The 25,685-nt window shown below is 36.4% G+C and overlaps 1 protein-coding gene across 1 annotated transcript in view; it reads right to left on the reverse strand.

The window, feature by feature from the left end:
* Positions 1 to 634: 634 nt before the first annotated feature.
* LOC143247827 (glutamate receptor 1-like) overlaps positions 635 to 25,685 on the reverse strand; it is a 35,204-nt gene continuing 10,153 nt past the window's right edge. The window contains exons 3-8 of the mRNA XM_076496348.1: positions 25,199 to 25,306; positions 19,532 to 19,642; positions 16,880 to 17,095; positions 13,260 to 13,615; positions 9,700 to 9,898; positions 635 to 883 (exon numbers count right to left, since the gene is read on the reverse strand). Coding sequence (XP_076352463.1) covers positions 635 to 883; positions 9,700 to 9,898; positions 13,260 to 13,615; positions 16,880 to 17,095; positions 19,532 to 19,642; positions 25,199 to 25,306 — 1,239 coding nt within the window. The remainder of the gene's footprint in view (positions 884 to 9,699; positions 9,899 to 13,259; positions 13,616 to 16,879; positions 17,096 to 19,531; positions 19,643 to 25,198; positions 25,307 to 25,685) is intronic.

Genomic DNA, 25,685 nt, shown 5'->3' on the forward strand with positions numbered 1-25,685 from the left:
AAACAATAATAAGTTGTTCACCGTGATATCATGATCTGATACAAACAATAATAAGTTGTTCACAATCATATCATGATCTGATACAAACAATAATAAGTTGTTCACCATGATATCATGATCTGATACAAACTATAATAAGTTGTTCACCATGATATCATGATCTGATACAAACTATAATAAGTTGTTCACTATAATATCATGATCTGATACAAACTATAATAAGTTGTTCACCATGATATCATGATCTGATACAAACTATAATAGGTTGTTCACCATGATATCCTAATCTGATACAAACAATAATAAGTTGTTCATAATCATATCATGATCTGATACAAACAATAATAAGTTGTTCATAATCATATCATGATCTGATACAAACTATAATAAGTTATTCATAATCATATCATGATCTGATACAAACAATAATAAGTTGTTTTCTGAAACATCATAATCTGATACAAACTGTAATAAGATTTCTCATTATTATATATATTACTATTGATTCATTGTTTATTTTAGAGCAAAACCATGTAGATATATTTACCATATCTGCCGCAGGAACAAACGCCCAATTTTGCTTTTTACATGCGTACACTTACAATTGTTCACTTATTATGAAAACCAGACCTTCTCACCTGAGGTTAGATCCTAATGGAGTTGAGACCCCAAAACCCTTTGCATCCAAGTTCCTTCCAACTTTCATGGTGTCACATGGCTGCCGCTCGTTAATATAATCGTTAGTGGTGGACTCCAGAAGAAAGGCATACTTTCCTTTGGACTCGCGGACTCGTCTGATGCCCTCGTCATAAGAAGATGTAAACACGTGCTTCCTGGAGTTCATGAACTCCCACATTCGGGCATACACGGCAATTTTGGAACGCTGGAAAATGAATGTTATTCTGTCAGAGTTCATAATGGGTGAGTTTGTTTATTTTCATGCATAAAATAGTCTACAATTATGTAGCAACACACTCGTTCTCTGTGTCTTACAACTCGTCCTTCATGTGTCATATCTAGCCTGCCGTTTATGTACACACGCTTTGTATCACTTCTAATTCTCTGTTTACATACAGGTTTGTTATGTGAACACCATCTTCACATGATAGTTCTATATACGTTGTACTTGTATAAAAACTTGTAATTCGTTAAGCTTTTTATACGTTATAATACGCTAAGCTTACTATAAAATAAGCCTGCTATAAGTTATTATAGAATAAGCCTGCTTTAAATTATAACACGTTAGGCCTATTGCAAGTTACTATACGTTAAGCCTAGTATAATATACTAAGCCTACTATAATTAATTTCTGTTATTAAAATCAACAATATTAGGTTCTTGAGCCAATTAAATAGATCAGAGTTGCACGATTCAGTTAACTTTGGTTTGACTTTAATACGAACTGTAACTTTATGTATCAGTCAGACAATTAGGTTGAGAACCAGAACTTTGTAAAAGATAAGAGTTAACCCTTTTGTTTGACTCCTTTAGCGAAAATCAACACAAAGTTTTTAACCTTCCTGTAGTCACTATTATGGTAATCACATCCTTATAGGTCATGTTTGGTTTTCTGTAATCTACACCTCATTTCTTTTCTTTCTGACTTCATTAAAATTCTTTTACACAAAATATCGAGTTTCAAGTGTTTAAGAGGACTAATCCCTATTTGGCACAACGTTTTTCTTATTTTAATTTCCATAAACGAGTCGCTCTATTCTCAGAAAGTCAATATCTTTCTTCGTGTTCAACAAAAGCAACGTGTTTTATTAAATTAAAGAAAAATGTTAAAGAACGCAACCGTCGTGGGTTTACAAATCCTTTGTAAAGTGTTGTCTTGTAATACAGCTATATTTTGATGTGTTTGTGTGTGGCTTGAGAAAATTCGTAAAATGAAGACGCTAGAAACCATAATTTTATCGAATACGTGTATACATCTCCATCCCCAGTGAACATGAAAAAACATTATATTAGGAAAACATAAACATTCTAATACCAGAGTTGACTTAATGAATATGGTAACTGTTTGCACTAAAAACTGCGGATAAAATACAAAAGATATTTAGTGACTCAAGTTAAGGTTATTCCCTGTATCAGTTGAACTACTTTAATTGTTTATATCAGTTAAAATTAAATTTATTCCCTGCACCAGGTGTACTACTTTAAGTGATTGTATCAGATAATATTAAAGTTCTTCCCTGCACCAGGTGAATTACTTTAAGTGATTATATCAGATAATATTAAAGTTCTTCCCTGCATTAGGTGTACTACTTTAAGTGTTTATATCCGTTAATATTAAAGTTATTCCCTGCATCAGGTGTACTACTTTAAGTGTTTATATCCGTTAATATTAAAGTTCTTCCCTGCACCAGGTGTACTACTTTATGTGTGTGTTTTATCGGTTAATAATAAAGTTCTTCCATGTATCAGGAGTACTACTTTAACTGGCTCCTCGGTGTGGATTTTTGTACATGGTGAGGGGACCTCCCATGGAAGGTTATTTCAGTTTATCTCCTCTAGGATCTAAATATCCACCCACATGTTTGCTATGCGTGGAGACCCGTGAAGGGGAGGAGAGGATCCTGATGGTTGAGGGGTTCAACCTTAACACACCACTTTGGCCTTGTATTCCTGAAGACAGGCGGCTTTGGGGTGACCTCCCTGGTCGAAATCGTGTTAACCACTTGTGCTAGGGTTTACCAAGTACCAGTGTTGGATGTTCTCAACAGGTGTTGTGGACATTGTGTCTGATGCTGGTGTTTGGGAAAAGTGCTCACAAAACCCTGGCGTTGCTGCAATGTCCTTGCTTGACATTGTAGTGCATCCCCTTGTAGGACTCCATGGTGGGTGGGGTCAATGGGCACCGAAATTTCATTTTTTATTATGGATCTTCCAAATAAAAATTTAAATAAAATAGTGACAAAACAGTTTATAGGTAAACAATCACGACTTGAAGTTTCTAAGCAGCAGCCTTCAACATCTGTACCACCTGTTGTACCTCATTTTCTTATATTACATTCTCTTTCAGAGAAACCTTTAGGGCAAATGTCCCCCTTTTTATTGAGAACGGACTAGAGGGACTTGCTGGTTCTCCAAAGTCAGTGAAGAAGCTTCGATCTGGTGACATATTGGTGGAAACATCCACATCTCAACACAGTGAACTCCTCTTGCATTCAAAGGCAATTGGGGATATACCTATTGAGGTTACACCTCATGCTACTTTGAATTTGTCATGAGGAGTTGTTGTTGAGAGGGATTTGAAGAACATCCTAGAGTCTGAAATTCTCGCTGGTTTCTCCACTCAAGGAGTTTCTGCAATGAGGCGTATCTTCAATCGCAGAGATGGAGTTACACTGCCGATAAATATCCTTGTTCTCACATTTACATCACCACGTGCACCTGCCACCATCAAGGCAGGCTATCTTAATTGCAGGGTACAGCCATACATTCCAAACCCTCTCCGATGTTTCCAGTGTCAGAGGTTCGGTCACTCAAAGATCTCATGTCGTGGTTCCCTGGTACGTGCTCGTTGTGGTGGCAAGGTCCATGATGCCTGTGAGTGTGAAACGGACCCACATTGTGTGAATTGCAATGACTCTCACCTGTCCTACTTTCATCCTTGTCCTAAATGGTTGGAAGAAAAAGAGGTGCAGCGTTTGAAACCGATTCATAACATTACTTATCCTGAGGCTCGAAAATTGCTGTTCACCACTTCATCTCGGACGTATGCAGTTGCACTTTGTTCTGTTATTGCAGTGGAAGTGCAGACGGATCTCTCTGTGCCCCAAAAAGAATCGTTCTCAAGCCAAATGAAAAGTCTATTGACATCCATAGTTAAAAAAGTTGATGAATCAACTTCAACACCAATCTCTGTCCTTTACATATATTCCAACAAACCCCAAGATCCATTTCCTTTGGTTCTGGGTACGAGCATTTCCTCGGATACATCTTCTCCCACCTCAAGATGCAAAACGATCATTGATTCATGTCCTCAGTCGCTGGAATCCCCTTCCAACAACAAAGACCTGCCCAATCGACCCAGAGCAAGATCCACGGATGTCGACAGACCTCCCTCGAATAAGGACAGTAAGGAAAAAAGACGTGGTAGTAAATGCTCCACCCAATTCGCCTACACATCATTAAAAATGGCCACCTTGATACAATGTGGCTGTCGAGATTTACGTTCTAGTCTGGATGACATCAAAACACTGATTGCTTCCTACCATCCTGAATGTCTTTCCTTGAAGTAAACATTTCTGTAACCTGTCGATACAGTCACCTTTCGTTAGTTTTCTTTGTACAGAAATGACAGGCTGTGTGATGGACGAGTGCAAGGAGGGGTGGAACTGTTGGTTGATCAGCATGTGCCCACCCTGTCTTTGCCACTCAACACATCCTTGGAGGCCGTAGCCATCCGTGTTTATTTGGGTCATACCATCACTGTTTGTTTTCTCTACCTGTACCCTGGAGAGACATATGATCAATCAGACCTTGATGCTCTCATTTAACAGTTGCCGTCTTCCTTTTTAATCCTGGGAACCTTAATGGACATCATTCCTCTGAGGAAGTGCTGATATTGATAGGAGGGATCAATCTGTAGAGTGTATGCTCTCTGATCACAACCTTTCTCTTTTCATTACTGATTCTTCTACTTATTTCCACACATCTAGTCAGTCCTTTACTGATATTGATCTCTCGGTTTTCTCCCCTTCATTATTCTCTCACTTTTCACGAATGGTTGACAATAACTCACGAGGCAGTTATCATTTTCCTATACTTTTAAGAGAGACTGGCCGTGGTCGATGCCACCCTACCCGCGCGCCCTGGTGGAAGCTGGATCAAGCTAACTGGTCCTCTTTCACTGCTCTCGCACAACTTGATCCTGCCACCATCTGTAAACCATCAATAGATGACTGTGTGGCAGCAGTAACTGACTGTATTATACAAGCAGCTGCTCAATGTATTCCTAAAACCTCGACACGTTTTCCACTATATCCTCGTCCGTGGTGGAATCCTGCCTGCCACATGGAACAGAAGGCTCAAAATTGGGCTTGGGATACTTTCCGTAGATATCACACACTCTCAAACCGCATCGCTTTCCAGCGAGCCCGTGCACATCCTCAGTGGTTAAGACGTCAAAGTCAGAAGGAATATTGGATTAAGTTCACAACTGGCATATCTTCTACCATCAGTTCCAAAGTCATATGGAACAAGATTTGGAAGGGCAGTGGGCAATACAATTCTGTCCCCCATCTCGATCTTGCTCTGTGATAGTCAGGAAGTAGCTGATATCTGGAGCATCGCCGATACTCCAGGAGTAAGTTTTTGCCGGGTCTCTAGCACTTCTGCATCTTCCTCCACCTTCTTAGCCATCAAGACTCGGGCAAAGGAATCACCCCTTTCCTTTCGAGCTGAGTGTCTCAATGACTATAATCATCCCTTTATATTGGTGGAACTCAAACTGGCCCTTCATCAGTCTGGTGGTATATTTGTTGGATCTGATGATGTACACTATGAAATGCTGTGCTATCTATCTCCTGCTTCTCTTGTTGGACCTGATGATGTACACTATGAAATGCTGTGCCATCTGTCTCCTGCTTCTCTTGTTGGACCCGATGATGTACACTATGAAATGCTGTGCCATCTGTCTCCTGCTTCTCTTGTTGGACCTGATGATGTACACTATGAAATGCTGCACCATCTGTCTCCTGCTTCTTTTGCTATTTTTCTAATTGTTTTTAACCTAATCTGGCAGAAGAATGTTTTTCCTGATGCCTGGCACCAGGCTATTGTCCTACCATTCTCTAAGCCTGGGAAGGATCCCAAGATTCCTTCAAACTACCGTCCAGTTGCTTTGACAAGCTGTCTCTTTCTCAAACGACATCTTGTATCAATACTCTTTGACATTGAGAAGGCTTATGATACAACATGGAGGTATGGATTTTGCAAGACCTCAATATATATGGGTATACATGGCCATTTGCCCATTTTCATTAAAAACCTTTTAATGGGCAGGAGATTCCAAGTTTGTGTGGGTCCGACACTCTCGTTCTTTTCTAAAGGAACTTGGAGTCCCTCAGGGCTGTGCTTTGATTGTCACACTTTTCAGTATAAAGATTAATGCCATCACTGAATAACTCCTTTTCACTGTTGCAAATGGGCTCTATGTCGACGACTTTCACATCTCATGTCAGTCGTCGAACATGAGGTGTAATTGAGCAGCAGCTACAAACTTCCCTCAATCGTGTACTGAAGTGGACCACGGCAAACGGCTTTAATTTTTCTCTCTCTAAAACCGTTTGCATGCACTTTTACCGCCAATGGGGTATTCACCCTGATCCTGAACTCTGTATCGGTGATGTTGTGCTGCCTGTGGTCACTGAGACAAAGTTCTTGGGGCTTATCTTTGACCGTAAGCTGACCTTTATACCACATATTAAGCAGCTACGGGTTAAATGTATAAGACTACTGAACTTCCTCTGTGCCCCCTTTACCACTACTTGGAGAGCGGATCGATGTTCTATGCTACAGATATATCGTGCTCTTATTCAATTGAAATTCGACTATGGATCACTGGTCTATAGCTCTGCCAGACCCTTGGCCTTAAAGATGCTGGACCCCATTCGTCATTAAGGACTTTGGCTCTGCACTGGGTACTTTTGCACCTCCCCAGTTCAGAGCTTATACACAGTCTCATGAGCCTTTTTTGTACCTCCGTCGTTTACAACTGTCTTTACTGTATTCTTCGAATCTTCGTTCCTTACCAAAGCATCCCACCTGGAGTTGTGTTTTCCTTCCTCAGCGGGCCATACTTTATCAGAACAGACGATCTGCCATTGTTCCTTTTGGTCTTTGTATCCAGGCACAGTTAGATGAATTGGGTCTGTTCTTGGATAACATTACTGAATCCGATCCCACCAAATGTGACCTTTCTTTAAGTCATCTGAGAAAGGCAGATACTCCTGAGGAAGTACCGTTTTTTATCTACTGAACATCTTTCGAACAATCTTTCCATTCCAATTTATACGAATGGTTCCAAATCAGGTGACTGTGTGGACTCTGCCATGGTTTGTTGTGGTTTGGTGATTGCATACAGAATCCCCTCTTCAGCTTCTGTGTTCACTGCTGAACTGTACGCCATTTCTCTTGCCCTGGATCACATACAAGCTAAGCAGTACTCAAACTACACTATTTATACTGACTCGCTTAGTTCTCTACTGGCTCTGGAATCGCTTCACATTGGCTCACACTCTGTTCTCGCTGATATTCAAAACCGACTGGCCCATTTCTCTTTAACATCTACTTCTATCCAGTTTTTCTAGATACCAGGCCATGTTGATATTTGTGGGAACGAGCTCGCTGACACGGCAGCTAAATCTATCTGCTCTGGCACCGCTGTGCCTGTCCCATACATGGACTATGGTCCTGTATTCAAGTCTTGGCTCTGTGCCAGCTGGCAGTTCACTTGGAGTGAGCAACGTGAAAACAAGCTTCTTCAAATAAAACCCTATATTGACTTCGGCCATCTTGCTTGATAAGGATTGGAAAGATGAAGTTGTTCTAATTAGACTATTCATTGGTTACAGTTTTTTAACTTATGGTTTTCTTTTATCTGGAACTGATGCACCAGTGTGTAGTCTGTGTAACACTCAGGTCACAATAAACCACATTTTACTTTTTGTCATCGTTACAACTGTCAACGATGGGTCTATTTTAAACATGTTCTGTCCCAGGGTTTGTCTGTAACATGGGACAGTGTTATTGATGACGGTAACACTGTCCACCTTGATAAAGTTTTTAGTTTTTTCACGGCCATTAATCTTTCTAACGTCATTTAAGTGTTTGATATTTATTCATTAAACCTTTTTTTATTGTGGTTCCCTTTAAAGAGTCACAATCTCTCTAGTTCGATTTGACATTGGAAAATGGCCGAAACATTAAATAACTCGACACCAAAACTGGAAAGGCAAACTTCAGGTGACTAATCCTGCTGTGTAAACTGCTCATTGGTTATCCTGACGAGTTATTATTAAAATTTTGCTAAAGTCTTTAAAACTTTTATTACTTTACTTTTTCAAAATAACCACATCATCAAATAACTCTGAACCAGGACTGGAAAGGCCAACTTCGGATGACTGATGGTTTTTGAACTTAGTCTTCATGCTGAGTTATGATAATTACAATTATGCTACAGAAAATCCTTTACAACTTGTATTACTGTAGTTTATCTCTTAACGTTGTAGACTAGATGTAAACATTGGTTTTATGCTATTTATGTTTTAACTCTGTTTTGTTTTACCTTTATTTCCTTTTATGAATTCACTACATTTACTTTAATTTTACCTTTATACCGGATGTTTGGCGCAGATAGCCTAGCTGCTTTGTGCAACAAAACACTGAATCAACTAACCAACAACCACCTTAACTGTGTTTATATCAGTTACTAGTAAAGTTCTTCCCTGTATGAGGGGTACAACTTTAAGCGTTTATATCAGTTACTAGTAAAGTTCTTCCCTGTACGAGGAGTACAACTTTAAGTATTTATATTAGTTACTAGTAAAGTTCTTCCCTCTTTGAGGGGTACAACTTTAAGTGTTTATATCAGTCACTAGTAAAGTTTTTCCTTCTTTGAGGGGTACAACTTTAAGTGTTAATATCAGTTACTAGTAAATTTTTCCCTGTATGAGGGGTACAACTTTAAGTGTTTATATCAGTTACTGGTAAAGTTCTTCCCTGTATGAGGGGTACAACTTTAAGCGTTTTTTCAGTTACTAGTAAAGTTCTTCCCTGTACGAGGAGTACAACTTTAAGTGTTAATATCAGTTACTAGTAAATTTTTCCCTGTATGAGGGGTACAACTTTAAGTGCTTATATCAGTTACTAGTAAAGTTCTTCCCTGTATGAGGGGTACAACTTTAAGCGTTTATATCAGTTACTGGTAAAGTTCTTCCCTGTATGAGGGGTACAACTTTAAGCGTTTATATCAGTTACTGGTAAAGTTCTTCCCTGTATGAGGGGTACAACTTTAAGTGTTAATATCAGTTACTAGTAAATTTTTCCCTATATGAGGGGTACAACTTTAAGTGTTTATATCAGTTACTAGTACAGTTCTTCTTTGTATGAGGGGTACAACTTTAAGTGTTTATATCAGTTACTAGTAAAGTTCTTCCCTCTTTGAGGGGTACAACTTTAAGTGTTTATATCAGTTACTAGTAAAGTTCTTCCCTCTTTGAGGGGTACAACTTTAAGTGTCAATATCAGTTAATAGTAAAGTTCTTCACTGTATGAGGAGTACAACTTTAAGTGTTAATATTAGTTACTAGTAAAGTTCTTCCCTGTACCAGGAGTACAACTTTAAATGTTAATATTAGTTAATTTTGAAGTTATTCCATGTATTAGGTGTACTACTTTGAGTGTGTTTATATCAGTTGTGTCAGTCAGAGCAAAGTTTACTAATACATCAACAAGCTATGGTAAACTAAAATATTCGAACTTTCTGTGATTACTATTAAACTTTTAGAATCCCAAATTGGAATATGTATCGACTAAACTTTCAATGCATGACTTAACTTTAAAATATCCATGGTTCGAAAGTACACAAACTATTATCTTTCCCTATAGCAGTGTATAACTTATTTATTAAAACTCCTGGGTTTGAGAGTACGTGAGATTGGTCCCTTAGCCACATCATGTTAAGCTTACCTTAAAAAACTCCTGGGTTGAAGAGTACATCAGAGTGCCGTATTCTACCTCGGTCTGTTTGGCCAAATCCTCTGCTGAATTTATGGGAGTAACCATTCTTTCCACAGTTAAGAATGCAGCGAGGTTCGCAGTGTAGGATGAAATAATTATTAGAGTAAAGAACCACCAGACACTTCCCACGATTCGACCAGCCATCGACCTGAAAGTTCCAAATATTAAGATAACATTCACTTTGCTCGATGGAATTGGGTCTGTCACTAGCAATGCTTAGACAAAAAAAAAACAATACCTTACCATCACAGACACGTGTGACGATACACAAAATACATGGTACAACTGGTACAACTATCTAATGGTACAACTTCTCTTTAACACTCTTGTTTTTCTACGAACCTTCAAGTAATAGAAATTTAACGTCTGCCCTAGGTACGAGTGAGACACAAACACAGCGTCTACGTAGCGTAGTAAATATCTTTATAATAGTCGTAAAAACACGTGATGGATCTTTAAATAGTAACACTTTCATGTTCGTCTGTAAAACCTATTAGGCCATGGATCTTTGATTATTAACACATATTAGATCATGGTTCTTTGAATAATAACTCATTCATATGTTTTTGTAAAACCTATTGGATCATGGTAATTTGAATAGTAATACCGATTAGATCACGGATCGTTGAATACTAACACATATTAGATCGTGGTTCTGTAACACCTATTAGATCATGTATCTTTGGATACTAACACCTATTAGATCATGATTCTTTGAATAGTAACGTCTATTAGATCATGGTTATTTGAATAGCAATACGTGTTAGATTATGGATCTTTGAATATTAACTTATATTATATCGTGGTTCTTTAAATAGTAACACTTTTTAGATTGTGGTTCTTTGAATATTAACCCCATTATATCATGGTTATTTGAATAGTGACACCTATTGTATCATGGTTATTTGAATAGTGATACCTATTATATCATGGTTATTTGAATAGTAACACCTATTACATCACGGATCTTTGAATTGTAACACCTATTAGATCGTGATTCTTTGAAGAGTAACACCTTCGCGTGGTTCTGTTAAACATAGTAAGTTTTAACTTCTTCACCAAATGGTTCTTTTAAACATAGTAAGTTTTAACTTCTGGTTCTGCAACAGTAATAGTTTTAACGTAATAGTTTTGCTAATACTGATTTCTCTATATCATTTTCACATATATCCAAAACCTCACAACTTTATAAGTTCTAAGCCTCAATCACAACACATATCAGAACGGATTTGATGTTACAGTTAATGTATTTTTCTTCGGTATTTGGGTTACAGTGTTGTTGAGCTAATGATCAAATACGTTTTACATGTAAAACTGTTGAAGAACACTGTTCTAAAAACATCTATTTTTGAACTTTAACCCATTAGTTGCTTAACAGCGTTAAAAAATAAATTGTACGAATACGGTTTTTTACGGACTTTTGAAACACCCACTTCCCAAGTGTATTTTTATGGACTTTTGTTAAACCTGTCTGCCAGTTGTATCTTACGACCTTTAGAAACACCTGCCTGCTAGCTGTATTTACGGACTTTAGAAACACCTGCCTGCTAGCTGTATTTACGGACTTTATAAACACCTGTCTACTAGCTGTATTTACGAACTTTATAAACACCTGCCTGCTAGCTGTATTTACGGACTTTATAAACACCTGCCTGCTAACTGTATTTACGGACTTTATAAACACCTGCCTGCTAACTGTATTTACGGACTTTAGAAATACGTGCCTGCTAACTGTATTTACGGACTTTAGAAATACGTGCCTGCTAACTGTATTTACGGACTTTAGAAACACCTGCCTGCCAGTTGTATCTTACGACCTTTAGAAACACCTGCCTGCTAACTGTATTTATGGACTTTATAAACACCTGCCTGCTAACTGTATTTATGGACTTTATAAACACCTGCCTGCTAACTGTATTTACGACCTTTATAAACACCTGCCTGCTAACTGTATTTACGACCTTTAGAAACACCAGCCTGCTAACTGTATTTACGACCTTTATAAACACCTGCCTGCTAACTGTATTTATGGACTTTATAAACACCTACCTGCTAACTGTATTTACGACCTTTAGAAACACCTGCCTGCTAACTGTATTTACGACCTTTAGAAACACCAGCCTGCTAACTGTATTTACGACCTTTATAAACACCTGCCTGCTAACTGTATTTACGACCTTTAGAAACACCAGCCTGCTAACTGTATTTACGACCTTTATAAACACCTGCCTGCTAACTGTATTTATGGACTTTATAAACACCTACCTGCTAACTGTATTTACGACCTTTAGAAACACCTGCCTGCTAACTGTATTTACGACCTTTAGAAACACCAGCCTGCTAACTGTATTTACGACCTTTATAAACACCAGCCTGCTAACTGTATTTACGACCTTTAGAAACACCAGCCTGCTAACTGTATTTACGACCTTTATAAACACCTGCCTGCTAGCTGTATTTACGACCTTTATAAACACCTGCCTGCTAACTGTATTTACGACCTTTAGAAACACCTGCCTGCTAACTGTATTTACAGACTTTATAAACACCTGCCTGCTAACTGTATTTACAGACTTTATAAACACCTGCCTGCTAACTGTATTTTTGAAACATTAAATGCTGAACCTCTATACGGCTAGTTTTGTTTTCATGATACCTTTAACTTAACGCCACTTACCTTTCACTGTTAAACTTCCCCTTCATATTCAATCATAAATGTTTCCCTAATCTTCACACTACACTTTATATTTTCCCCTAATCTTCACACTACACTTTATATTTTCCCCTAATCTTCACACTACACCTTATATTTTCCCCTAATCTTCACACTACACTTTATATTTTCCCCTAATCTTCACACTACACCTTATATTTTCCCCTAATCTTCACACTACACCTTATATTTTCCCCTAATCTTCACACTACACTTTATATTTTCCCCTAATCTTCACACTACACCTTATATTTTCACCTAATCTTCACACTACACTTTATATTTTCCCCTAATCTTCACACTACACTTTATATTTTCCGCTAATCTTCACACCATATCGTATAATTTCCCTAGTCTTCACACTACACTTTATATTTTCCCCTAATCTTCACACTACACCTTATATTTTCACCTAATCTTCACACTACACTTTATATTTTCCCCTAATCTTCACACTACACTTTATATTTTCCGCTAATCTTCACACCATATCGTATAATTTCCCTAGTCTTCACACTACACTTTATATTTTCCCCTAGTCTTCACGCTACACTTTATATTTTCCCCTAATTTTCACACCATATCGTATAATTTCCCTAGTCTTCACACTACATCTATACAGTCAACATACATACTTGGGTGTTTGAAACAACTCGCTTCATACGTTTTAAATGATTCATGTACTTTGTGTCACAGAACAGTATATTTACTGTGACGTTTAGATCAAGCTACATAAACTAAATTTTGAATACACGTTGAGAACTACAAGTCATCTAATAGAGGGGGCGCATCGTACCTGGGGCAGACGTCACAACCCTGTTGCATGAAAGCCCCTAGAGAAAACCAGAGACTGTTCATTAAGGAGAAGTCGTTGGACACAGACTGGCCCAGGAATGTGTCCTCGAGCCGCCATTCGTGCGGAGAAAAGCGGCTAACAAGAAACAGCACGACCGACACTCCAACGTAGGCAAAGATAATACACATCCATATCTCCTTGGACAAGGGATTCATAAAGGAAAAGACTCCAGGTTTCTTTTTCATCGGTTTCTTGATCATTATGCTGATACCCAGAGACATGTAAGGCTTCGTGAAATCAATAACACGTTCCCTCGCAGAGGTGATGGTCAGGGGGGCGATAGCCATGTCCGCCTCCTGGAAAAAGTAAAATCATAGGGGATTACACTGTCCTTTATTAAGTGATATAACATAGAACACAATATATACCTTATTAAGTGATATAACATAGAACACAATATATACCTTATTAAGTGATATAACATAGAACACAATATTTACCTTATTAAGTGATATAACATAGAACACAATATATATCTTATTAAGTGATATAACATAGAACACAATATATACCTTATTAAGTGATATAACATAGAACACAATATATACCTTATTAAGTGATATAACATAGAACACAATATATACCTTATTAAGTGATATAACATAGAACACAATATTTACCTTATTAAGTGATATAACATAGAACACAATATATATCTTATTAAGTGATATAACATAGAACACAATATATATCTTATTAAGTGATATAACATAGAACACAATATATATATTATTAAGTGATATAATATAGAACACAATATATATATTATTAAGTGATATAATATAGAACACAATATATATCTTATTAAGTGATATAACATAGAACACAATATATATCTTATTAAGTGATATAACATAGAACACAATATATAACGTATTAACTGATATAACATAGAACACAATATATATCTTATTAAGTGATATAACATAAAACACAATATATACAGATCTTGTCAGGACGAGTTGCTGCAAACAGGTAAAACATTTACACAATATATACAGATCTTGTCAGGACGAGTTCCTGCAAACAGGTATAACATTTACACAATATATACAGATCTTGTCAGGAAGAGTTCCTGCAAACAGCTAAAACATTTACACAATGTATACAGATCTTGTCAGGACGAGTTGCTGCAAACAGGTAAAACATTTACACAATATATACAGATCTTGTCAGGACGAGTTGCTGCAAACAGGTAAAACATTTACACAATATATACAGATCTTGTCAGGACGAGTTGCTGCAAACAGGTAAAATATTTACACAATATATGCAGATCTTGTCAGGACGAGTTGCTGCAAACAGGTAAAACATTTACACAATATATACAGATCTTGTCAGGACGAGTTGCTGCAAACAGGTAAAACATTTACACAATATATGCAGATCTTGTCAGGACGAGTTGCTGCAAACAGGTAAAACATTTACACAATATATACAGATCTTGTCAGGACGAGTTGCTGCAAACAGGTAAAATATTTACACAATATATACAGATCTTGTCAGGACGAGTTGCTGCAAACAGGTAAAACATAAAACACAATATATACAGATCTTGTCAGGACGAGTTGCTGCAAACAGGTAAAACATAAAACACAATATATACAGATCTTGTCAGGACGAGTTGCTGCAAACAGGTAAAACATAAAACACAATATATGCAGATCTTGTCAGGACGAGTTGCTGCAAACAGGTAAAACATTTACACAATATATACAGATCTTGTCAGGACGAGTTGCTGCAAACAGGTAAAACATTTACACAATATATACAGATCTTGTCAGGACGAGTTGCTGCAAACAGGTAAAATATTTACACAATATATACAGATCTTGTCAGGACGAGTTGCTGCAAACAGGTAAAATATTTACACAATATATACAGATCTTGTCAGGACGAGTTGCTGCAAACAGGTAAAACATTTACACAATATATACAGAATTTGTCAGGACGAGTTGCTGCAAACAGGTAAAACATTTACACAATATATACAGATCTTGTCAGGACGAGTTGCTGCAAACAGGTAAAACATACTCGTCTTTAGAAAACTCATCGTTTAGAATTTCTTTCTGATGTTTTAAAAATACTGAACTGAAATATAACGGTTTCCAGAGGGCGTGTTTAGCACCTACAGTTCGATATTGAAAATGTTTTGATTTTTTATTGTCTTGATAGAGAAAACATTCCAGAAAAAATTACAAAAAATGTTTTTTTCTAAAGCGACTCGTTTTTCTTTTTATAAACGACCGATTTGCTTCATATGAATATTATCCTAATTTATTTGTAGAGTTCAAATGATACGATAGTAATCTATTTTATTGTTTCTTTAAAAAAACCAGTTATCAGTGGGCATTCAAATATCAAGAAACGTGATGTATGATATAAACATGAGGAGAAGTGGAACGTTAAGAAATGAACTGTCATGAAACAACTGCACACTGTGATAGTACAAGTCTAACTAGAGGGCAGTCAGTAGAGCATTTATATCAGCCACGAAGGACTGGTCATATTTGGCTCTCCAGTATATCCGCTGTTATCAACGGACACGGACTATTTTTGGCATAACCATGTTCCATGTCCACAAGGTTTCATTGAAGACCGAACATTTTTACTGCGTTATAGAGCAAAAAATAATGTGACCCCCCCAATGTTAACAGAGATTGTTTTTATTTTGTGATCTTTGATCATTACACACATACACAAAGTTGATCTTTACAAAGTAGGATCATATTCCAGATGTACTTACCAGTAAAATCTGGATACATCACTAGATCTGTCAGCTGACATAGTTATGGATTTGTTTATCTATCCTACATGACTAGATCTCGCATCTGACGTAACCATGGGGTTTTCTGTTTATCTTACATGACTAGATCTCGCAGCTGACGTAACCATGGGTTTTTCTGTTTATCTATCCTACATGACTAGATCTCGCAGCTGACGTAACCATGGATTTTTCTCTTTATCTATCCTACATGACTAGATCTCACAGCTGACGTAACCATGGATTTTTCTGTTTATCTATCCTACATGACTAGATCTCGCAGCTGACGTAACCATGGATTTTTCTGTTTATCTATCCTACATGACTAGATCTCACAGCTGACGTAACCATGGGTTTTTCTGTTTATCTTACATGACTAGATCTCACAGCTGACGTAACTATGGGTTTTTCTGTTTATCTTACATGACTAGATCTCACAGCTGACGTAACCATGGGTTTTTCTGTTTATCTTACATGATTAGATCTATCAGCTGACATAATTATGGATTTTTCTGTTTATCCCACATAATTAAATCTGACAGCTGACACAACCATGGATTGTTCTGTTTATCCCACATAATTAAATCTGACAGCTGACACAACCATGGATTGTTCTGTTTATCCCACATGATAAAATCTGACAGCTGACAGAACCATGGATTTTTCTCTCCTACATGACTGTATCTCACAGCCGACATAATCATGTATTTTTCTGTTTATCTTACATGACTAGATCTAACAGCTGACACAACTATGATAGTTTACCTATCGTCCCGCAGACGAGGTCATGACCTACCTTGCGAATAAGTTCTCCAACCATCCCATTCCAACCAGCAGGAGAGCTTGGATCTTGGCCTCCATAGTTCGAGTCGTTCACGAGCTTCAGAATATAATCAAAGTTCAGGTGTTTTGCTATCAATTCTGCCAGATCTTTACAGAATCCTTCAAATCTGTCGTTTCCTTCCAGGTATTCTCCTGGTTCTGACTTCTTGTACATAAGGTAAGGTTCCTCCTGTTCCAACACATAATTATATTGTTTCTTTCCACTGAAAAGTGTTAAACCTCTTATATGCTATAAAATTATGACCATAATACGTGTGAAACTTGTTCTATAATTTTCTACATCCTTGGGAAAGTATAAAAATATGGTGACTATAACGTTCTTTAAAATATTCAAATTAAATTCACCATCTCTTATCTAGGGTGTATTATACTTGTCGGCATGTTTGTAGTGTTTTTTTTTAACCACAGACTAAACTTAAGGTGTCACCTGGAAGAAAACAAAGTTTTAAACTAGACCAGGCTGTGGTAAAACACATTAAATATCTTCATAAAATTTAGTTTTAGCTGTCACTCAGTATCTGGCTCTGGTGTGTGTACCATGGGTGTGAAATCCCAAAGCTAACTTCATAAATACACAACCTTAGCTCTGAGTCATGAATGAAATAAGTTAAAATGTTGTAATCGATAAGGAACGAGTACATATAATTGTCAAAGATATAATGTGGTAACTGGTGTTAAACCACGGTGTGAAAGTATTTGATAGTAACTGGTGTTAAGCCACGGTGTTAAACTATTCGATAGTAACTGGTGTTAAACCACGGTGTTAAACTGTTCCATACTGTGGTAACTAGTGTTAAACCACGGTGTTAAAGTGTTCCATACTGTGGTAACTGGTGTTAAATCATGATGCTAAACTGTTCCATACAGTGAAAACTAGTTTTTAACCACGGCATTACACTGTTCTATACTGTGGTAACTGGTATTAAACCATTGTGTTGAACTCTTCTATACTGTTATCAGTGTCATTAGTCCACAGTTAAATTGTTCCATACTGTGGTAACTGGTGTTAAACTCTTCCATACAGTGGTAACTGGTATTACACCACAGTTTTAAGCCGTTCAGTGTAGTAGTAACAGGAATTAAACCACAGTTTTAAAGTGTTCCATACAGAGGCAACTGGTATTAAACCACATTATAAAACTGTTCAGTACAGTTTTAATTGGGATTAAACCAGTGTTAAATTCTTCTGTACGGTAGTAACTGTTATCAAAACACCGTGTTAAAGTGTTCCTTACAGTGGTAACTGGTATTAAACTGTTCAAGCCTGTGGTAACTGCTATTAAGCCATGATGTTAAACTGTTCTATAGTGTTATAATTGGTATTGAATCACAGTGTTCCACTGTTCCATACTTTAGTAACGGGTGTTAAATATGGTGCTAAACTGTTCCATACTATGGGAACTATAATTAACCCACAGTGTTAAACTGTTCCATACAGTAGTAACTGTATTAAATCACAGTGTTAAACTCTTCCATACAGTGGTAATTGATGCTAAACCACAGTGTCCAAACGTTCATTACAGTTGTAACTGGTATTTAACCACAGTGTCCAAACTTTCATTAAAGTTGTAATTGGTATTTAACCACAGTGTTGAACTGTTCCATACAGTGGTAACTGGTATTAAACCACAGTGTTAAACTGTTCCATACAGAGGTAAATGATATTAAACCACAGTGTTAAAGTGTTCAACACAGTGGTAGCTGGTATTGAACCACAGTGTTAAACTGTTCTATACTGTTATAATTGGTATTAAATCACGGTGTTAAACTGTACCATAGTGCAATAACGGATGTTAAACCACGGTGATATTCTGTTCCGTACTATGGTAACTGGAATTAAAGCACAGTGTTAAACTGTTGCATAGAGTGGTAACTGGTATTAAAGCACAGTGTTAAACTTGAATACAGTAGTAACTGGTATTGATCCACAGTGTTAGACTGTTCCATACATTGGTAACTGGTATTATATCACACTGTTAAACTTTTCCATACAGTGGTAACTGTTCTCAAACTATGCAATAATATGGTATCTAGTTTTAAACTGTTCCATACTGCGGTAACTTATGTTAGACTGTTCCATACAGTTGTAACTTGTATTAAAACACAGTGTTAAACTGTTCAATGCAGTGGTAACTTGCAGAGATAATAATAGATATTATTTTATATATGATAAGTAATACTAAGAACATGATATTTGATACTGATCATTTATTAATTTATCATAAGTGATATAATAACTTTCTGGACATGAATTAGTTTATGATATAGTAACTGTTGCTGAACATGTATTTGTTTATAAGTGATGTAGTAACTGATACTAAAGAAATGAGTTTATGATAAGTAATTTAGTAAGTGATACTCAACATGTTTTAGTTTATGATATAGTAAGTGTTACTGAACATGTTTTAGTTTATGATATAGTAAGTGTTACTGGACATGTATTAGTTTATGATAAGTGATATAGTAACTCGTACTGGACATGTATTAGTTTATGATAAATGATATAGTAACTGATACTAAATATGTAGTAACTGAAAAACTACATACAGGTATTTATACGCTGTATGTTATAACTGACATTAAACGTGTAGAAAATTTCCCTTACCAAGATACTTGTCACTATGTAGGTCTTGTTTTCAAATCCTGTGTCTTGTTTTACCCTCCGGTAGACAGGTGAACACAGCCTCAGACCGTGTGTATCTCGCCACTCTGCTATCTGTGAAGAGTGTCCAACAGGTGGCGTCAGAAACTTAAAGGTTAATCTCCAACAGTTGATATCCAGAACTTAATGGTTAATGCTAATAGGTGATACAATAAACTAAAGGCTTAACGTCCAACAGATAATATTCAGAACTTAATGGTTAATGCTAATAGGTGATACACTAAACTAAAGGCTTAACGTCCAACAGATGATATCCAGAATTTAATGGTTAATGCTAATAGGTGATACACTAAACTAAAGGCTTAACGTCCAGCAGATGATATCCAGAACTCAATGGTTAATGCTAATAGGTGATACACTAAACTAAAGGCTTAACGTCCAACAGATGATATCCAGAACTTAATGGTTAATGCTAATAGGTGATACACTAAACTAAAGGCTTAACGTCCAGCAGATGATATCCAGAACTTAATGGTTAATGCTAATAGGTGATACAATAAACTAAAGGCTTAACGTCCAGCAGATGATATCCAGAACTTAATGGTTAATGCTAATAGGTGATACACTAAACTAAAGGCTTAACGTCCAACAGATGATATCCAGAACTTAATGGTTAATGCTAATAGGTGATACACTAAACTAAAGGCTTAACGTCCAACAGATAATATTCAGAACTTAATGGTTAATGCTAATATGTGATACACTAAACTAAAGGCTTAACGTCCAACAGATGATATCCAGAACTTAATGGTTAATGCTAATAGGTGATACACTAAACTAAAGGCTTAACGTCCAGCAGATGATATCCAGAACTTAATGGTTAATGCTAATAGGTGATACACTAAACTAAAGGCTTAACGTCCAACAGATGATATCCAGAACTTAATGGTTAATGCTAATAGGTGATACACTAAACTAAAGGCTTAACGTCCAGCAGATGATATCCAGAACTTAATGGTTAATGCTAATAGGTGATACAATAAACTAAAGGCTTAACGTCCAGCAGATGATATCCAGAACTTAATGGTTAATGCTAATAGGTGATACACTAAACTAAAGGCTTAACGTCCAACAGATGATATCCAGAACTTAATGGTTAATGCTAATAGGTGATACACTAAACTAAAGGCTTAACGTCCAACAGATAATATTCAGAACTTAATGGTTAATGCTAATAGGTGATACACTAAACTAAAGGCTTAACGTCCAACAGATGATATCCAGAACTTAATGGTTAATGCTAATAGGTGATACACTAAACTAAAGGCTTAACGTCCAGCAGATGATATCCAGAACTTAATGGTTAATGCTAATAGGTGATACAATAAACTAAAGGCTTAATGTCCAACAGATAATATTCAGAACTTAATGGTTAATGCTAATAGGTGATACACTAAACTAAAGGCTTAACGTCCAACAGATGATATCCAGAACTTAATGGTTAATGCTAATAGGTGATACACTAAACTAAAGGCTTAACGTCCAGCAGATGATATCCAGAACTTAATGGTTAATGCTAATAGGTGATACAATAAAGTTAATAATTAATTCCAACAACTGGTATCAGAAACTTATGATTTAACGCTATCAGCTTTCATCATAAACTTAATGGTTAATATCGAACAGTTGGTATCAGAAACTTAAGAGTGTAAACTAAATATAGACATGTTGTTTAAAACTTGGTAGTTGAACTGTAAGACACATACAAGTCGTAATATCTAACCCTCTGATATGCAGTAAATGTAACAAGTACAGAATACTGGAAGTTACATAGTTACTGTCTAAAGAACGATAATTTTAGCTTCTGCTAAGTATGAGAAAAATAGTCTTAGGAACCATGGAATCTATTGGTATGGTGTAGTAACAACACAAAGACCATGGTAACTGTCCTATGGCTGTATATTAGCAATAGTAATCTATTTCAGAAACTATGGTAGAAATAATACAAATTTCACTACAATGACAACCAGTTTAGATAAATAGCTTAGCTACATTTTATATTGACCAGTGTGGTTATTAAATATAAATACATTCCTTATTACCACGACAACCAACACAGATGTACCTCCAGTCTTTTGTTTAAATATGTCTGACCTGTGTCCAAGTTCTATACTAAAGTTCAGTCCTAACCAGCAACATAAAATACATAATTTAAATTATTCAACTTCAAAAAATCGTAATTACAACAACATTTTCTTAATTTTGTTATAGAATGAGCTGCAAGAACTTCTGAAACAATCTCCTCAGTCATGTGATGGTTGATGTTCTATTTTATCTCCCCAGTCATGTGGATGGTTGATGTTCTATTTTATCTCCTCAGTCATGTGATGGTTGATGTTCTATTTTATCTCCTCAGTCATGTGGATGGTTGATGTTCTATTTTATTTCCTCAGTCATGTGATGGTTGATGTTCTATTTTATCTCCTCAGTCATGTGGATGGTTGATGTTCTATTTTATCTCCTCAGTCATGTGGATGGTTGATGTTCTATTTTTATCTCCTCAGTCATGTGGATGGTTGATGTTCTATTTTATCTCCTCAGTCATGTGATGGTTGATGTTCTATTTTATCTCCTCAGTCATGTGGATGGTTGATGTTCTATTTTATCTCCCCAGTCAAGTGGATGGTTGGTGTTCTATTTTATCTCCTCAGTCATGTGGATGGTTGTCTATTTTATTTCCTCAGTCATGTGATGGTTGATGTTCTATTTTTATCTCAGTCATGTGGATGGTTGATGTTCTATTTTATCTCCCCAGTCATGTCGATGGTTGATGTTCTATTTTATTTCCTCAGTCATGTGATGGTTGATGTTCTATTTTTATCTCCTCAGTCATGTGAATGGTTGATGTTCAGTTTTTATCTCAGTCATGTGGATGGTTGATGTTCTATTTTATCTCAGTCATGTGGATGGTTGATGTTTTATTTTATCTCCCCAGTCATGTGGATGATTGATGTTCTATTTTATTTCCTCAGTCATGTGATGGTTGATGTTCTATTTTTATCTCAGTCATGTGGATGGTTGATGTTCTATTTTATCTCCCCAGTCATGTGGATGGTTGATGTTCTATTTTATCTCCTCAGTCATGTGAATGGTTGATGTTCTATTTTTATCTCAGTCATGTGGATGGTTGATGTTCTATTTTATCTCCCCAGTCAAGTGGATGGTTGATGTTCTATTTTATCTCCCCAGTCATGTGGATGGTTGATGTTCTATTTTCTCTCCTCAGTCATGTGATGGTTGATGTTCTATTTTTATCTCCTCAGTCATGTAGATGGTTGATGTTCTATTTTATTTCCTCAGTCATGTGATGGTTGATGTTCTATTTTTATCTCAGTCATGTGGATGGTTGATGTTCTATTTTATCTCCCCAGTCATGTGGATGATTGATGTTCTATTTTATTTCCTCAGTCATGTGATGGTTGATGTTCTATTTTTATCTCAGTCATGTGGATGGTTGATGTTCTATTTTATCTCCCCAGTCATGTGGATGATTGATGTTCTATTTTATCTCCTCAGTCATGTGGATGGTTGATGTTCTATTTTATCTCCTCAGTCATGTGATGGTTGATGTTCTATTTTATCTCCTCAGTCATGTGGATGGTTGATGTTCTATTTTATTTCCTCAGTCATGTGATGGTTGATGTTCTATTTTATCTCCTCAGTCATGTGGATGGTTGATGTTCTATTTTATCTCCTCAGTCATGTAGATGGTTGATGTTCTATTTTTATCTCCTCAGTCATGTGGATGGTTGATGTTCTATTTTATCTCCTCAGTCATGTGATGGTTGATGTTCTATTTTATCTCCTCAGTCATGTGGATGGTTGATGTTCTATTTTATCTCCCCAGTCATGTGGATGGTTGGTGTTCTATTTTATCTCCTCAGTCATGTGGATGGTTGTCTATTTTATTTCCTCAGTCATGTGATGGTTGATGTTCTATTTTTATCTCAGTCATGTGAATGGTTGATGTTCTATTTTATCTCCCCAGTCATGTGGATGGTTGATGTTCTATTTTATTTCCTCAGTCATGTGATGGTTGATGTTCAATTTTTATCTCAGTCATGTGGATGGTTGATGTTCTATTTTATCTCCCCAGTCATGTGGATGGTTGATGTTCTATTTTATCTCCTCAGTCATGTGAATGGTTGATGTTCTATTTTTATCTCAGTCATGTGGATGGTTGATGTTCTATTTTATCTCCCCAGTCAAGTGGATGGTTGATGTTCTATTTTATCTCCCCAGTCATGTGGATGGTTGATGTTCTATTTTATCTCCTCAGTCATGTGAATGGTTGATGTTCTATTTTATTTCCTCAGTCATGTGATGGTTGATGTTCTATTTTTATCTCAGTCATGTGGATGGTTGATGTTCTATTTTATCTCCCCAGTCATGTGGATGATTGATGTTCTATTTTATTTCCTCAGTCATGTGATGGTTGATGTTCTATTTTTATCTCAGTCATGTGGATGGTTGATGTTCTATTTTATCTCCCCAGTCATGTGGATGATTGATGTTCTATTTTATCTCCTCAGTCATGTGGATGGTTGATGTTCTATTTTATCTCCTCAGTCATGTGATGGTTGATGTTCTATTTTATCTCCTCAGTCATGTGGATGGTTGATGTTCTATTTTATCTCCTCAGTCATGTAGATGGTTGATGTTCTATTTTTATCTCCTCAGTCATGTGGATGGTTGATGTTCTATTTTATCTCCTCAGTCATGTGATGGTTGATGTTCTATTTTATCTCCTCAGTCATGTGGATGGTTGATGTTCTATTTTATCTCCCCAGTCATGTGGATGGTTGGTGTTCTATTTTATCTCCTCAGTCATGTGTATGGTTGTCTATTTTATTTCCTCAGTCATGTGATGGTTGATGTTCTATTTTTATCTCAGTCATGTGGATGGTTGATGTTCTATTTTATCTCCCCAGTCATGTGGATGGTTGATGTTCTATTTTATTTCCTCAGTCATGTGATGGTTGATGTTTAATTTTTATCTCAGTCATGTGGATGGTTGATGTTCTATTTTATCTCCCCAGTCATGTGGATGGTTGATGTTCTATTTTATCTCCTCAGTCATGTGAATGGTTGATGTTCTATTTTTATCTCAGTCATGTGGATGGTTGATGTTCTATTTTATCTCCCCAGTCAAGTGGATGGTTGATGTTCTATTTTATCTCCCCAGTCATGTGGATGGTTGATGTTCTATTTTATCTCCTCAGTCATGTGATGGTTGATGTTCTATTTTTATCTCCTCAGTCATGTGGATGGTTGATGTTCTATTTTATTTCCTCAGTCATGTGATGGTTGATGTTCTATATTTATCTCAGTCATGTGGATGGTTGATGTTCTATTTTATCTCCCCAGTCATGTGGATGATTGATGTTCTATTTTATTTCCTCAGTCATGTGATGGTTGATGTTCTATTTTTATCTCCTCAGTCATGTGAATGGTTGATGTTCTATTTTTATCTCCTCAGTCATGTGGATGGTTGATGTTCTATTTTATTTCCTCAGTCATGTGATGGTTGATGTTCTACTTTATATCCTCAGTCATGTGATGGTTGATTTTCTATTTTACAACAAAACACAATACCTTAAATGAACATACCTTGGTCATCTCACTGTTAACTGTCATCTCCACAATATCAACTGTGAAATTAGTTCTAGATCCTGTGTCATCAAATGTAATATTTCCAGTTAGGCCTACTATTTTCGTCTGTAAAATTGAATAAGAGCACAAATACGTAACGTTACAAAAAGTTATTTCTTCTTACGTATTTCATTGTTTCTCTAAACATTTAATTAGAGTTTTCACTTTAAAGTTAACTTCACTCAGTTCGTCTAAATAACACAATTGTCGGTATAAAAAATGTGTAAAGCATACACTAAAACACTTGAAGATACATTTCAATATATAATGTTTTACAGATTATAAGGTGAACTCACTGTTAACGTATACCACAAATTATTCATTTTAAAATACTGTATTTCAATCATTTATATAAAATCATTATACACTTTCTTCATTACTGCTGGTCGCTCACTTATCAGACTACGATCACTAGTTCAGCAGTATCTAGCACCACAAGCAGTCG

This window comes from Tachypleus tridentatus, chromosome 3, assembly GCF_004210375.1.
Source record: "Tachypleus tridentatus isolate NWPU-2018 chromosome 3, ASM421037v1, whole genome shotgun sequence".
In the NCBI taxonomy this organism is placed as follows: domain Eukaryota; kingdom Metazoa; phylum Arthropoda; class Merostomata; order Xiphosura; family Limulidae; genus Tachypleus; species Tachypleus tridentatus.